At 43.3% G+C, this 14,745-nt stretch overlaps 2 protein-coding genes across 5 annotated transcripts in view; both read right to left on the bottom strand.

Moving 5' to 3' along the window:
* Positions 1-6: 6 nt before the first annotated feature.
* LOC124849925 (ADAMTS-like protein 3) lies at positions 7-7,583 on the bottom strand. The gene is made up of 7 exons (XM_047331697.1): positions 7,511-7,583; positions 5,271-5,511; positions 2,636-2,763; positions 1,662-1,799; positions 716-898; positions 464-587; positions 7-132 (listed from the first exon to the last, which is right to left on the bottom strand). The coding sequence occupies exons 1-7, from the start codon at positions 7,581-7,583 to the stop codon at positions 114-116; spliced, it is 906 nt and encodes a 301-aa protein (XP_047187653.1). The 3' UTR covers positions 7-113.
* LOC118302501 (ADAMTS-like protein 3) overlaps positions 6,124-14,745 on the bottom strand; it is a 135,984-nt gene continuing 127,362 nt past the window's right edge. For 3 of the 4 annotated variants that reach the window (XM_047331570.1, XM_047331572.1, XM_047331571.1), the window contains one exon: positions 13,112-14,549. In XM_047331570.1, the coding sequence (XP_047187526.1) occupies positions 13,810-14,549 (740 nt within the window). In that variant the 3' untranslated portion in view covers positions 13,112-13,809. Of the gene's footprint in view, positions 7,759-13,111; positions 14,550-14,745 lie in introns of those variants that run through there. The other variant, XM_035628684.2, reaches the window with a different exon arrangement.

The following is a 14,745-nucleotide window of genomic DNA, read 5'->3' as shown; positions in this document are numbered from 1 at the left end:
CCCCCAGCAGGATCCTGTACTGCAGACCCAAACCAGGTTCCTGGGTCGGGCCTGGACGTGTAACCTCCTTCTGGGTCTGGTTGTTGTAGTCCCAGCCCACTGGCAGATTGTGGTCAGGAACTACTGGACAGCCTTTTTAAAGACACAAGTAGGCTTAATATCTTTTCAACATTTTAATAGACTGTTCAATTTTGAATGGGGGACTTCAATGATTTTAAACAGTAATGTCTGTTTCCAGGTGCTTGGGTGAGGTACTGCAAACATTTTGAACAAGTTTTCTCTAGCCCTTTGAGAGGAGACCAGAACCTTTTTAAATTGCCCCAAGAGGAATATCACATCAGTTTAGAAAAGAAGCTAAAGTTGAAATTATTTGGAGGTGAATGGCTTGTGTGCTTGCTTCTGTGTGGGCACTTGGCAGTACAGGCTGTTTATGTGCAGTACATGTGTGTGTTTGTGCGCATACCAATGCGTAGAATGACTCCAGGTTTTTATAAAAACACTTTTTCCACGGCGTGACGCTAACAGGACCCTTCTCCTGTTCAGCTCTTGTAAGACTGGAACGGCCCTGCCTCCAGCTGAATATGGATCTGTGCATACAAACACACACATTAACCGAAAGACGTGCACACGCCCAAAATGTGTCACGCCTAGTGTACATATAGAATGTTGCTGTACTATGTTGAGAAGTAACCATGTAGTTTGTGTGAGAACCCACCATTGACCTGCAGGAGAGCGGAGGCAGTGGACTTTCCTATGGTGTTAGTGGCAGTGCAGGAGTAGATGCCTCGGTTGTGCAAAGAAATGTTTCTGATCCAGAGTGAACCAGAGGGAAGGGAGATGGCACCAGGGTCTAACGGTCCACTCTTCCTACGCCACGTCACTGTGGGCGGAGGAACTCCTGCGAGACGCAGAGGGATCAACAGGAAGTTCATTGGAAATAGGAAATTACAGTGTGAAATTATCACTGTACATTCAGAGAGTTAAACCACCACAGAGCCAGCACAGATACTCTGAATTTCTGCCAAAACGGCTCTTCCAATGTTTTCAGCTAAATCACTGGACATGTTGTCGGGCAACAGTAGAGCATGTTGAGGAGAAGTGACCGGCAGACTTGGAGTCACAGTCATGACTGCCAAAGGAAGATCGCGGATTGGGCTTCATCGAGATTTTATTTTGGTACTTCCGCTGACTGGCAGTGTGAATTTGCATATTAGCTAAAGGTAAAGTTTCAACCGTCATATTTAGATTTATCATTTAACATTTAAATTTTACATTTTATATTAAGATTTAGTTTTAAAATTTAGATTTAGATTCAACATTTAGCATTAAGATTTAGATTAAAAATGTAACATTTAAATTTAGATTTAGATTCAACATTTAGATTCGTTTTCTGGCTTCCACAGAAACCAATGACAAAATTGACCAGCAGTAATTCCCTTTGTTACTTTTTGAATTTAAAAAAACCCAAAACAGAACTAGCATGAAGTCATTAGGTGAGCTGGCCCATTAAAGTTAACATTATTTATGGATGTGCAATCCATCCCGACCTTCCTTTTAAAATGAAAGTCGCATTGTCCAGACTTTCTCTGACTGATCTGACTCGTGTGTGTTTCCTACAGTCTCTCCAGCAGCAGACTAAATTATCCAGTGTTGTGACCTACCATTAACGGGGCAATCCAGAGTGAGGTTGGTGCCTGGGCGAACGCTGACCCGTTCCCCAACCACAGCACCCAAGCTGCATCCCGACACCAGCCCGTGGTCTGAAACATTCCTGGAAGACACTGTGATGGCTGGTGGCTCTGAAAGTTCACACACAAAGCATGGTTTCTGCTACGTTCCTTTCATGATGGGCAGCAGCTGCAAAATTATTTCCGTCGCTCTTATATTAAAGGGATAGTCTACTGATTTTGAAGTAGAGTTGCATGAGTTACTTATGGATAGTTAATATGTTACCTTATGGAGATGGTGATCAGCGATGTCATTTAATTGAGTTTGGAGGAGAAGTGGAAGTAGCGTAAGTTTCAGTCCCACTGTTGCAGAGGCGACCACCGAAAAATGTCTTTTTCACCACATTTCATATTCTTACCTAAACTGAAGCAGTGAAAAAATCCAGCGTACAATTGAACGGATATTTTTTTTTAGGTAACGTGTTAAAATGTGGCGAAAAATAAGTTTTTTGGTGGTCCCTTGGTGGACTTACGCTACTTCCATTTCCCCTCCAAACTCTGTTAAATGACATCGCTGATCACCATCTCCAACATGTTAACTATGCATAAGTAACTCATACAACCCCATTTCAAAATCACTGAACTATCCTAATCATGGGCCGAGTTACCTTAACAGAGAAAGCGACAGAAAGGTAAAGTGCAGTAAATGCGGGGCGTTTATTAGCTGCGTGTCAATATATGATGAAAATTGAAACATTTAAGTACTGCAACTTTACTACTTTAATACTACGACTGCATGAGATGATGCTAAACAAATGAACTTAAACTTAATGTCAGTAAAATGTCCTTCATTTCATGTTTTACTTAAAATACATTTTGGTTACAGGAGTGTTAAACTGTAATGGAAATTGTGCACCATGATGACAGCTGAAACTTTAGACCAGTGGAGCTAAAAGAAAAGGACGCACCTGCCACTAGTAGCTGAGATGTCTCCGAGTCTGAGCCATGCATGTTGGCAGCTGTGCACTTGTACTGGCCTCTGTCAGACACTCTGGGCTGAAGGATGTTATGTCCCCCAGAGCTATCCCACGAGACCCTACAGACGGACAGGGAGAACATATTTTGTCTACCCAGCTGTTCTCAACAGATCTGAAACTAAAAAAGCAGCTTGCACTGCTTTCTGAAAGAGACAGCTTGGAGGGAGTGGTTCAGTTAAGGAACTGGTGAATCGCAATAGTTTAGACGCAGAAGGACTTCATTGTTGAGCTACAAATCAAGAGACATCTCTGAAACAGACAAAGAATACACAGATGATTGCTTCGTTTTTCACATCCAACAGGAACTGCAGCGTTCTGCAAGAACGGTGGACTGCTGCCATCGCAGCTCTCTGCCAGATGATGTTTTTCCTTCATTGAATGAGAGCACTCAAAGACCGGGAAAACGTAATTCTTCCACGTCTTTCTCAGGTCATTAATGAGGCAGAAATGTCTACTTTAATAATGTATGGGCTTTTGTTATGATACCACTGTGCTCACCAAACTAATCACTGCAACAAAGTTCCACCAGGAAAGATGAACCAGACAGTTTTGACACAAGTGACAGTTTATCTGAACCTGTCAGCTTGGAGATTACAATTCCTCGTTGACCAAGCCCCACCACAGTAACTAAGGGAGGCTATGAAGGCTCAGAAGGCAGAGACGTTCGTCATTTAAATTCAAGGTTCGTACTTTAATCCCCAACAACCTAAACTTGCTCCCCATTGTTCGGTGATTGCCTTCAAATATGTGCAGGGGTGAATGAGATGCAAACTGCTGAGTGCTTTGGACAAAATTGTGATATACTGTATATACTGTTTATTGTCATCATATGTTTGTTGGGTATTAAGAGACGATACTGTGTTTCATGGAGGCATCCTATTCATTAGAAAAGGGGTCACTACTAGGCGGACCGCGGCCCGGTTCCAGACCTAGACGCCGTCCTGTCTGGACCCAGACCCACTACTGATATTTCATTGAGAATTAGCAAATGTTGGCTAGGCGTTTACATTTTACTGGTGGAGCGTCACTACACTGGCGTAGATCTTTTCCTGCTTGGCGTCCAGCGTGAAGCAGGGGATAAGTGTCACTTTTTCCAGGGCTGAAGCACCGTCTCGCTCCGGGACCAACCCCCTGACTTTCCATAACAGCGTGACTTCTCTTTTAACTTGAGGTGCTGTATTATATTATATTACTCCTTATTTATAATTCCTGCAGTTCAACATGAAAACTACAACCAGCCTCCTCCAATATGGCACTACCAATATAACACAGGCTTTACTGTGACTCAAACAGAACAATAAAACTGAGCTGGTCCCCAAGGAGCAGACTGACCTTTTCAGTTGTGTATTCATTTTTATCTAATTATGCACTCCTCCCTGTGGTGGCCTTATTGAAAGTAGTATGTAGTAAAGTATATTCACTGCATGTTTCCATATGGCAAAGGACAACAGCAGATCATTGTTTTTACTCCATAGCCCCCAAGTCCTGTAAATGTCATTCCAGCCTGTTGATTAAGTTTCGAGTTTCTTTCTCCGTCTAAGATAAGGGTGGGGAATCTCTGGCCATACATGGCCAACAAAACAATCCATGAATACAAAAGCCAAGCAGATAGGAAAGCCACAAAAAGCGGTTGTGCTAACTGAGACTAAAGATATTGTCCAACTTCCTCGCTCACTTTTTGCCAAGACCCCTACTTCTTTACCCGGTCACGATACAAATAGCAGCTTGTGTCAAAATGTTCGGGGTGCCCAGCAACATTAGTTTTATCCTCCATTTCTGATACAACATCAGGACGTAGGGAGGATCTCAACACTAATTGGCCTTCACAACAATGCCTCACGCGAATATTTCGCTTGAGTTGAAATATTTGAACTGAAGTGAATGAAGAATTTTAGATTTTCATATTTTTATTTCAATTTCACAAAAACTGGAAGACAGAGGAAAAATGTCTACAATCTAAATTTGCATTTTTCTTGGGGAAAGTTTGCTAATTTTAGACCACTGAAAATAAAATGACTGTAGAGTTTATATATATATATATATCTCTCTGAACTACATGGTGGCAAAAAGTCCTAACTCAACACACAAACTCGCTTTTCCTGGAATTTTTACCCCAATTTCACAGTCTCCCTGACATCATACTCAGAATATAATGTATACAGTATTTTATATGATTTACTGAAAAGCGCTCTCTCTACAGCAGTCAGTCATGCCGTGATTGACAGGCCCTGGAGAAAAGCTAGGATGTCTTCCCTATGCAGCTGCATCTACACTTCAAAACTGGGAGATGAGCAAAAAAGGTCCTATGATTTGTTCCTCAACAGGACATGGCAGTGCAACTTTCCAAAAGTGTGAAATGTGTAGTTTGCTTTTTTTTTTTTTTTCAGGAGGTCAATAATTCATACCCCCACCCCCACCTTGTGTGCCCAAGTTCATGCAACCATGTATTCATTCAACCATTTTCTCAAATGAAAAAGGTTTAACTTTAAGTATCTTTCCTCTCTAGAGCCGTATGATTTAGTCTATGAAAACGTGCATAATTTAATGACTAGCTCCAGTATGTTACCTGTCAGTGTGCTGCAGCAGGACTCCATCTTTTGTCCAGCTGATTTTGGGGGGTGGGAAGCCCTCTGCAGGACAGAGGATGGTCAGTGATCGAGTGGAGTTGGTGAGGAGAGCGGTGTGTCCGATGCTGACATTGACCTTCTTCTGAAAAGGCAGTGGAGGGTTCCGCTGCTGTCTGATGATCCTTGGTCTGTTCACAGCTGTGTCCAGTGAGGAATGCTCTGACCAGTTGGGCAGACTGTCTGTGGAACAAATCACATCCAAACACAACATAAGAAATAAGAGTAAGACCAGATTATTGGTCTGCCAATATGATGGATAATAATAATAATAATAATAAATGTCATTTATAGAGATATGTAATGTCCTTTCATTACAATCTATAATTTTACACGTTAATATATTTTAAAGATTTGATTAATAAACTTCAGAATCTTACGAGATATTAAAACAAATTGGGGGGTTTGAACAAATTTATGACTGCACAGCATGATTGAAGGTTGGACACAATCTGAACAGAAACTGAAACGGACTAAAAATTAACTTGATAACAATTCAAAAAATCTACTTTCACAAATATAATATATAGCATAAATATTCTAATACTTATAGCATTCATATATACTATATTATTTTATTGCGTTTTTGTGTGTGCATCATTGTCAAATCTGTTCGGCACAATAAAACCCTGGTGATGACCTGTGCTCTATATGTGTTGTAAATAAACAAATTACTTGAGCTGAATATTGAAGTAAAAAATTTAAGATGTATATGTATGATTTACAGTCTTGACATTGTGGTGGAAATCTTGATCTCCTCGAGAAATGAACAAATAATCATTCAAACATAACAAGTTTGTCTACAAGTCATATTTAATTGAATCAAAGTCAACAGAGTACAACAGAATCTGTTCCGCTGGTTCAGAGCTCCTTCACCATGGAATGGTTCAGAAGTCTGACCCAGATCATACAGAAAAGACATCTTAACTAGCCAGGCCAAGGCGGCCAGGTCAACAAGAATGTTTGCCCTATCATCTCTCTGAATCCTTCTTCCTGGCCCAAATGTCTTACTACCCCTGATAAACCAGCTGGTCAGTAACCCCTTGTAAACCACACTTCCCTCATCTGCTTTTCTACCCCAGGCTCAGCTAATTATTACCTGTCATAAACAGTCTTTCCCACATACCAGAAACACAATTTATACAGAGTATATGTTAATACATGATTATATGAGAAATTGACACCACAATTCCCCCTTTGGCCATAAAATGGCCACGCAAATGAAAACATAAATTTATCATAACATCAGTGAATACAATCCATCAATGCGGGTTCAGGTACACACATCATGAACTGATAAACCTACACATTTAACATAAACTTTTGGGAAACAGGATAAAAATCCCTAGACATCAACATCAGAACTAATGTCTACTTCAGACTGGTCATCATACGGTGGAAACCAGTCACCCATATTACATAATTGAGCTTCAGAAAACAAATGTGGTACTTCATCCCCGTTTACTGCTACATACGTGCCTTTGAAATTAGGACCAGACACAGTGTCGCCAACCCACTTGTACAGGAAAGCTTTCATGCAAGTTAGGGTGCATGTACAAATACAGAGTATAATACCAAAGGTAATTGAAACAGGGATCAAAATTTGGACTAACATTGCCTTGAGATATGCTTGTGCTGCTGTCTTACAGCTAGTTGTGGATTGTAGTGGTTCTCTTGCACAATCTTCATAGACAGCCGTCAGCTGAAACAATTCATCCCAACTACCTGGTTGTTTATATAAGGTCAATATAGGACCTTTTCCTGGGGCCCCTCGGCTCAAATACTTCATGAAGGACCACCAGGAATTTAGCGGTTCCGGGCTGATTCTCGCTCAAAGAATCACTGTCAAAACCCCAGGGTTTCCATGAGGTTTTCCCAGACAATCGTTTCTTTACTGTCATCATAGATGTGTGTGCTCTTGCATGTCTGATGTACAAAACCACAAAAGTGAAAATACAACCAGTATGATACCACAGAGGCCTGCGAGTGTGAACAATTGACTCGATGTTTTGTGTTCCATCGTGGATCCCTCGAGGGTGACACTAAGCTTCTCTTAGCACGTCACTTTGTTGGAGCTTGGCAGGCGTTGGGGCAGGGCTTCGTCTGCCCCTCGACCTTACCCTTCGCGTTGGTCACCCAGGGGCTGCGATCCACCTTCACCCCTGGTTCCTTGTGACTTTACTCTCCTGCAGTCGTCGTTGGTTGATGTGGTCCGTCGTCACCAGGCCCTGGCACGAGCTTGCAGTGACTGGCATGAACCCAAGCCGCCCTTTCAGCAACCTTCACGGCAGTCCCTGTAGTCAGCAACACCAGGAAAGTCCCCTGGAACTGTCTCAGCTTCCAATGCTTCCTTCTGTGGCCCTTTATCACGACCCAGTCTCCTGAGATGTGGTACAGGTAGGTTGGCTACGAGAGGCAGGGCACTCTTCACTTGGGAATGCAATGGAGCACACAGCGTTAGTTCAATGAAATCCACCATTAAATGATCAAAATAGACCCTGATGCATTATTTGCTGCACAGACTATGCATTTTTTTGCAAAAATCTTGCGCAAAAGTTGAAAACCCTTAGTATACCATGCTGAATTAATAGCTGTACACATTCCCCCTTTGCCCACATGGTCTCTCCCACGTGCCATTTTGGCATAACTATGAAAGAGAGCACGTGGCAAACAGGGCTTCAAATCAGGTCCCATCCACACTGAATCAGTGAACGTAGCACCAGATTATGACCATAACGTGCGTTCCTGTGGAGTAAACAGTGCAAAACTAAAACGTCAGCAAAAGGATCAACATTAGCATTTCCAGCATCAGTAGGAGCATTAAGAAGATAACAACCTGGAATGAATGTTAAACCCGAAACTGCTGCTGTTTTTGCTGCCTCATTCGAAGCCGCATTCCCCCTTGCAACATCACTAGAACTGTTACAATGTGCTTCACATTTTATGACAGAGATTAGGGCTGGGAACAGAATGGCATCCAGCAGTCCAGGCACTAGTTTATGGTGGGCGATAGGTTTCCCTGTTGAAGTTAGGAAATTTCTGTGCAGCCAAATCATACCAAAATCGTGGACTACGCCGTACGCATATTGCAAATCAGTTGAAAATGTTGACAGTCTTCCCCATTGCTAATTTTCAAGATTCTGTTAGGGCAATCAGTTCAGCTGCTTGTGCAGACTTGTCTGAAGGCAATTTAACACTCAGCAGGGTCTCATGCTGAGTAACGGCAGCAAAGCCCACCAATCCTTCACCAGTGACAGGAGAGCGGATCCGTCCACAAACAATTCAAACTCCGGATTTTGGAGTGGTGAAACACCAAGATCCAGTCTGGGGGTGCAAACTTGGTTAACAGAGGCAACAAAGTCATGAGGTTCTCCATCTGCAGGGGTTGGAAACAAAGTTGCAGGGTTAAGAACAGTACATCTTTGAATCTGTATGTTAAGCATATCAAGGAGAGTCGTGTGATATCTTAACCATCACTGCACTGACAGATGAGATGTCTGCTTTGTATGCAGAAGGTGCTCATGGTCCCAGCATGTGGGACCATGAGCGTGAGATCACCATAACCCACTAGGTCATGTGATGCCACCACAGCTTTTTCCGCTGCCGCCACTGCACGGAGGCACAGCCTGAAACCAGCTGCCACTGGATCCAACTTGCTAGAAGAGTAAGCAACAGGTCGTAGTTTACCACCAGTCAAAATAGAAGTCATATAACCGTCTTTCTGGTCCACAATCTGTGTGAATGGTAAGTCAGGGTTGGGTAAACCAAGAGTCGGTGCTGTTAGTAGGGCAGTTTTCAAGTCTGCAAATGCTTTGTCTGCTGCGTCAGTCCATGTCAGTCTGTCATGCGCGCTGAGATCTTTACCATGAATCATGGAAGAGAGGGGTGCCTCTCTCTCTGAGTAATTAGGAACCCAAGTCCTACAATATGAGACTAACAAAGAAAGAAGCTGCTTCTTCGCAGTAGGTTTTGACACAGACTGTATGGCCTGTATTCTTTTGGGAGACAGGGATTCAGCCCCTGCTGTGATCACATGTCCCAGATATTGTACCGAAGATTGTACAAATTGCAATTTAGAGAGGCTTGCCTTATGACCATTATCAGCCAAATATTTAAGCAGAGCAATTGTGTCAATTTTGCTTGCTTCCTGTGATGAATTCGCTACGAGAATATCATCCACATACTGAAGTAAAACAGAACTGCATGGAAAGTGTAAATTTTGCAAGTTATCGCACAACACACCGTGAAATACACCTGGGCTTTCTACGAAACCCATAGGACACCTTGTCCACGTGTATGTTTTGTCTTCAAATGAAAAAACAAACCAAAACTGTCTGTCCGGGTGAACGGGGACAAAAAAGAACATATTTGCTGAATTAATAGCAGAAAATTGTGTCGCACTTGCTGGAATTAAAGAAAAGATTGTATGTGCATTCGACACCACTGGAGCGTGCGGATAAACAGCAGCATTAACTGCTTGCAAATGTTGGACAAAAATCGCCATTCTACCGGTTTACCTTCATCACGGATCTAACGGGTGAGTACTCACATGGGACAACAATCCCCTCCTTCAAGAGAGAAGCAAAAACTGTCCGGGTTCCAATAATTGCTTCCTCCTTGAGTGGATATTGTTTTTCTGACACGGCCTGAAGTCAGATTTTGGGTGAACTACGAGAGGTGTTGCTCCTTTTATGAGCCCAACATCATTTTTGTGACTTGCCCATAACCCTCGGGGCACCTCAGATAGTTCAGCCATGTCGTCAGGTGTAGAATTTAAAACCATGGTTTGCATTTCAAATATTACTGGAATGAGAACATCTCTTTCAACCAAAACAGTAGACGTCAATAATCTTTTGTGCACATCACCCTTCCTGCTGTACAGCATCTTTGGATCCTTTCCTTTGGGACTAAAGTCAGAGAGGGTCTGTTGCCGTCGGAGCCATTCACATGTGTCGTTCCACCCCCAATGTGCAGGTTTAGCCAGTGTCACATGTGGAATCACCCCTTCAAATAAAATTTGTTGTGTGGTAGACAAAGACACAGAAACAACAGCAGCTTCCTTTGTCCAATAAACACATGTCAAAATCAACCTCTCAACTTCTCTCTGTTCCCTATTCCATTGTTTTTCAAAGAAAACATCTCTGTCTGAAACATATGCTGTGCACTGTAGTGTTTGTGGTGACATGAAGTCTGCAGCTGCCTTTGCCTGTGTGTGTGCAAATGACATGAGGTACTTTGGTACAGAATCAACACTGGATTGCAGCAAAAACCACTTTAGACATAAAGCAACGGCTCTGGGCTTTATAGAACCATTTGTGGAAAAGCTGGCAATCTTATAGCTTCCACCCCATCAGGATGAGATGTTAAAACAATGCCAAAATGAATCATTAAATCGCGTCCCATAAGATTTACTGGACAATTGTCAGATAAAAGAAAGAGTGTTTTACTGTGGAATCATCAAGTGTGCTTTTTAAAGGCACAGTATATGGCTCCGTAATAGGGATACCACCTGCGCCCACAGTTCTGGAATATCTGCCACTCATCTTTGGGGGTTTAGACAGTGCAGAAGATTTTAACAAGGAAATAGTAACACCTGAATCCACAAGAAAAACAAGTTGAAATTCTCCAATTGTCAACATCAACTCTGGTAATCTACGGTGACCATCATTATTATCTTTATACATTGCATATGTAGGCTTAGTTGTCAGTGTGTTAATCTTAGCTTCTACATGTGCTATGGCAAGTTGCAGTTTTTGTTGATCAGTTAAGGATGGTCTCTCACCAAGTAATGTGTCAGTATCTGCAGTGGGCTGATCCGTTCCTGGGGTCCACTCCGCTGCCTGCTGCTGCTCTCAGTCAGAAGCCTGATAAGCATTTGCTCCTTCTGGCCTCTTATTTGGGCAGTTGTCGCACCAGTGTCCTTTTTGGCCACATCTGTAACACACAGAGGGATCATACGGACCCCTCGCACTGCCAAAGCCCCCTCGTCCACGTCCTTTTCCTCCTCTGCCCCGTCTTCCTCTATCACGGCCTGGCGCTGCTGCCGTCGCTTGGTACATGGTCAGCTGAGCGTCGTCCAATTTCGTCTCTCTTTGCTAGGTGCTGCTCAAGGTGCAGATCTTCTGCATGTTCTGCATGTTGCAGGATGACAGACAGCGGGCATGTTTTTATGCAAATTTTCTTCAGGTCTGTTAATACCCTGGGGTCATAAACCCCCCATGAAGTGTTTTGTCAAATGCACCTCATAAGATGTGAGGGGGTTTCCGCCCATGTCACGCGGTTTTGTCGAAGGCCTGTGTGAGTCTCAAAAGAAACTGGCTGCATGTCTGCCCTTTTCCCTGAGTCAAAGTAGACATTTTTGTCAAGTCTCTTATAGGTGGAAACCCATGTTTGCATGCGGTAATCAGACCTTTCAAACAGACGTGGAACAGTCGATTTTCTGTTTCATCCCAGTCCACATGCACTAGGCGTTTTGTCATAACAGTGTGCATGAAAAAGGCACCAACCTTGTGGAAATCATGTTTCAGCAGCCTCTCCATCAGTCTTCTTATTTCTGTCATGGTCGGGCGATACTCACGGACAAACAGTAGAAACTGCTCTGCAAACTTGTCAAAGTTCTCTTTCGGGTTGCAGATGTGTCCCATAGCTTCAGCGATATCCGCGTCGGACCACGGTCTGAACACCAACACTGGCCCTGTGGCACCCGCTGCTTCCATCATCGGTAGCAAGGGTGTCGGTTGGTTCGCATCCTCTTGTTTCGCTCCACTGCGTGTCAGCATTCCATGTCTTCTCTGAGGAGGTTCCTGACCGTGCGGTGCGAGGGGGGCTGAGGCCGGTGCTGCTCGCACTGTTTCGGCTTTGACAGATGTGCGAGGAATGGCACCAGGGATTTGAGAGGCATAGGGCAGCGGCAAAGCGGAGTCCAGGTCAGGATCCACCTGCTGGGACAGATTCCTTGATTTGTGTACCTCGGTTAAAGAAGGATCTAATCATCAACAGGTGCATTGTTCTTATCAGTGTCAACATGTTCCTTTCCCTTAGCCTGCACTACATTTCTAATCCTCCTTCTCTACCTTAGCTCTTCCCCATATGCTTTCCAGTCCGCTTTAAACGGCTGCCTTTTCTTTTGTTTCTTTTTGGACAAAGTTGCATGCTTTTCTGCTGATTTCTGCTCTTCTCTCTCCAAACGCATCTTCAGTTGCCCCAATTGATTTAAAACTAAACTTCCCCCTAATGGAAATCCCAAATCAACCCATTTTGGAAGTTATAATATGCACGTTTCATCTTTCTGTCTCATGCATTGTATTATAGATGAAAGGATCTGTGGCTGAGTGACTCCTTCAGGCTTCAGGTTACTCTGACTACGACCCACCTTCTGTAGTTTTATGTCAATCTGGTGTCAAGGGAAGATTGGTCTGCGCAAGAGGCAGCAGATCCACCAATCCTCCAAATCCCAGACAATATAACCAAGACACGTCTGTCTGCAAGTACTTATGCGAGATTCACCGGTTTACCAATCTTTTAGGCCTAAATTTACTCTGTGACTATCTTATTTGATATTTCTCACCATATAAGGTCTTTTTCCAAATTCAGGATTGGAGCGGCGATCTGGGCTCCGTCCAAAAACAGCGTCTCACCCGCAGGGAGGAATATTCCTATATATTCGGCCTTCTGCTTTCCACGGAGTCCGGATCATGCGTCCAATCCCATCCTCGTCGCCAAAATGTGGTGGAAATCTTGATCTCCTCGAGAAATTAACAAATAATCATTCAAACAAAACAAGTTTGTCTACAAGCCATATTTAATTGAATCAAAGTCAAGAGTACAACAGAATCTGTTCCGCTGGTTCAGAGCTCCTTCACCATGGAATGGTTCAGAAGTCTGACCCAGATCATACAGAAAAGACATCTTAACTAGCCAGGCCAAGGCGGCCAGGTCAACAAGAATGTTGGCCCTATCATCTCTCTGAATCCGTCTTCCTGGCCCAAATGTCTTGTAAACCACACTTCCCTCAGCTTTTTTTCCCAGGCTCAGCTAATTATTACCTGTCGTAAACAGTCTTTTCCACATACCAGAAACACAATTTAAACAGAGTATATGTTAATACATGATTATATGAAAAATTGACACCAGACATCATCTTCCCATTGGGGCTACCAGGTTATTTTAAAATTAATTTCAACATTTTAAAATTATCTTTAGAAACACATCTTGGCCTGGCTCCAGATATGGAGATAGGTCTGATTTACAGTCACAAAGATATAATCTAAGGACTATACAGTTTGTTACTGTCAGTACATTGACATGTCGAAATATTTTATCATCATTTACATTTTACATTCATCACTGTAATTAGATTGAAGACACAGACAAGGTGGTGTAACAAAGAGTAGTGTCTCATGGAGAATAAGAAGAGCATCTCACAATATTTTACCAAAGCTTCAAAGATGAAAGCCACACAGCGGACTATATGGAGCTGAGCTAAGTACCTTTAGTCTGTACTCCTTCCTCTGGGATCCGGGTCCAGAGCTGAGCTGCAGACATGTGGGTCAGCAATGAGGAGATGAGCTTGGAGGCTTGCTCCTGCTGGATCTCTCTTCTGTCAGCCTGCAAGGTGATATTAATGAGCCTGTCCTTTATCCGTGGCTGCAGCATGACATCCTGGGCACCAGGGGGCACCAGAGACACGCTGACTGCAGGCCAGAATGGATTCGGGTTTGAGTAGTGACTGTGGCAACTTGGCAGCATTTCTTCCCTGTTGGGACCAGGACTGGTGGTAGACACCCTACCATTTGACCTGCTGTCAAGACCTATCAGCTGGAGTGTGAAGATATCCGAGGCGGGTCCAGCGACACACTTGTAGACACCAATGTCGGCTGCTGTCACAAAGTGGATCTTCAGGGAGCCAGATTTGTTGATGTCCAGGTGTTTGGAGCTGGGTATGGGGCGTCCATCTTTGAGCCAGCGTATATACGCTTTGGGGAACCTTCTGACGGGGCATTTGATGACCAGGGAGGTGTTAGGGAAGAGGTAGGCATGGCCCCCAACAGTCAAGTAGAGGCGTTTCTCCTTATGGGTCTGGATGTAGATATGATGCTTACCAATAAGCACGGGACACCGTTTGACCCCATCCTTATAACCTCTGGCCTTTCGTGGACGTCCCACTTGGCTCTTCACCAGAAACTTCTGGTTGTCATTGGGTCTCAAGTCTTTGTTGTGTTCTGTTGTTGTAATAAAGTAGGAAAAGAAGAGCAAATTTTTTTTTTCATGCATACATCTGTATTTTTAATGAGAGAAGAAAGTCAACAAAAGTAAAAACCAACCTGATCTAGTACTTACAACCTGTTACATACAATATGAACAATGAACTTAATGTGCACTGTGGCACAATAGTGCACATTTACTTTTGTTTTTAAA

The sequence above is a fragment of the Scophthalmus maximus genome, chromosome 4 (assembly GCF_022379125.1).
Source record: "Scophthalmus maximus strain ysfricsl-2021 chromosome 4, ASM2237912v1, whole genome shotgun sequence".
Lineage (NCBI taxonomy): Eukaryota > Metazoa > Chordata > Actinopteri > Pleuronectiformes > Scophthalmidae > Scophthalmus > Scophthalmus maximus.
Note: the sequence above shows the minus strand (reverse complement) of the source record. Positions and strands in the feature narration are given on the sequence as shown.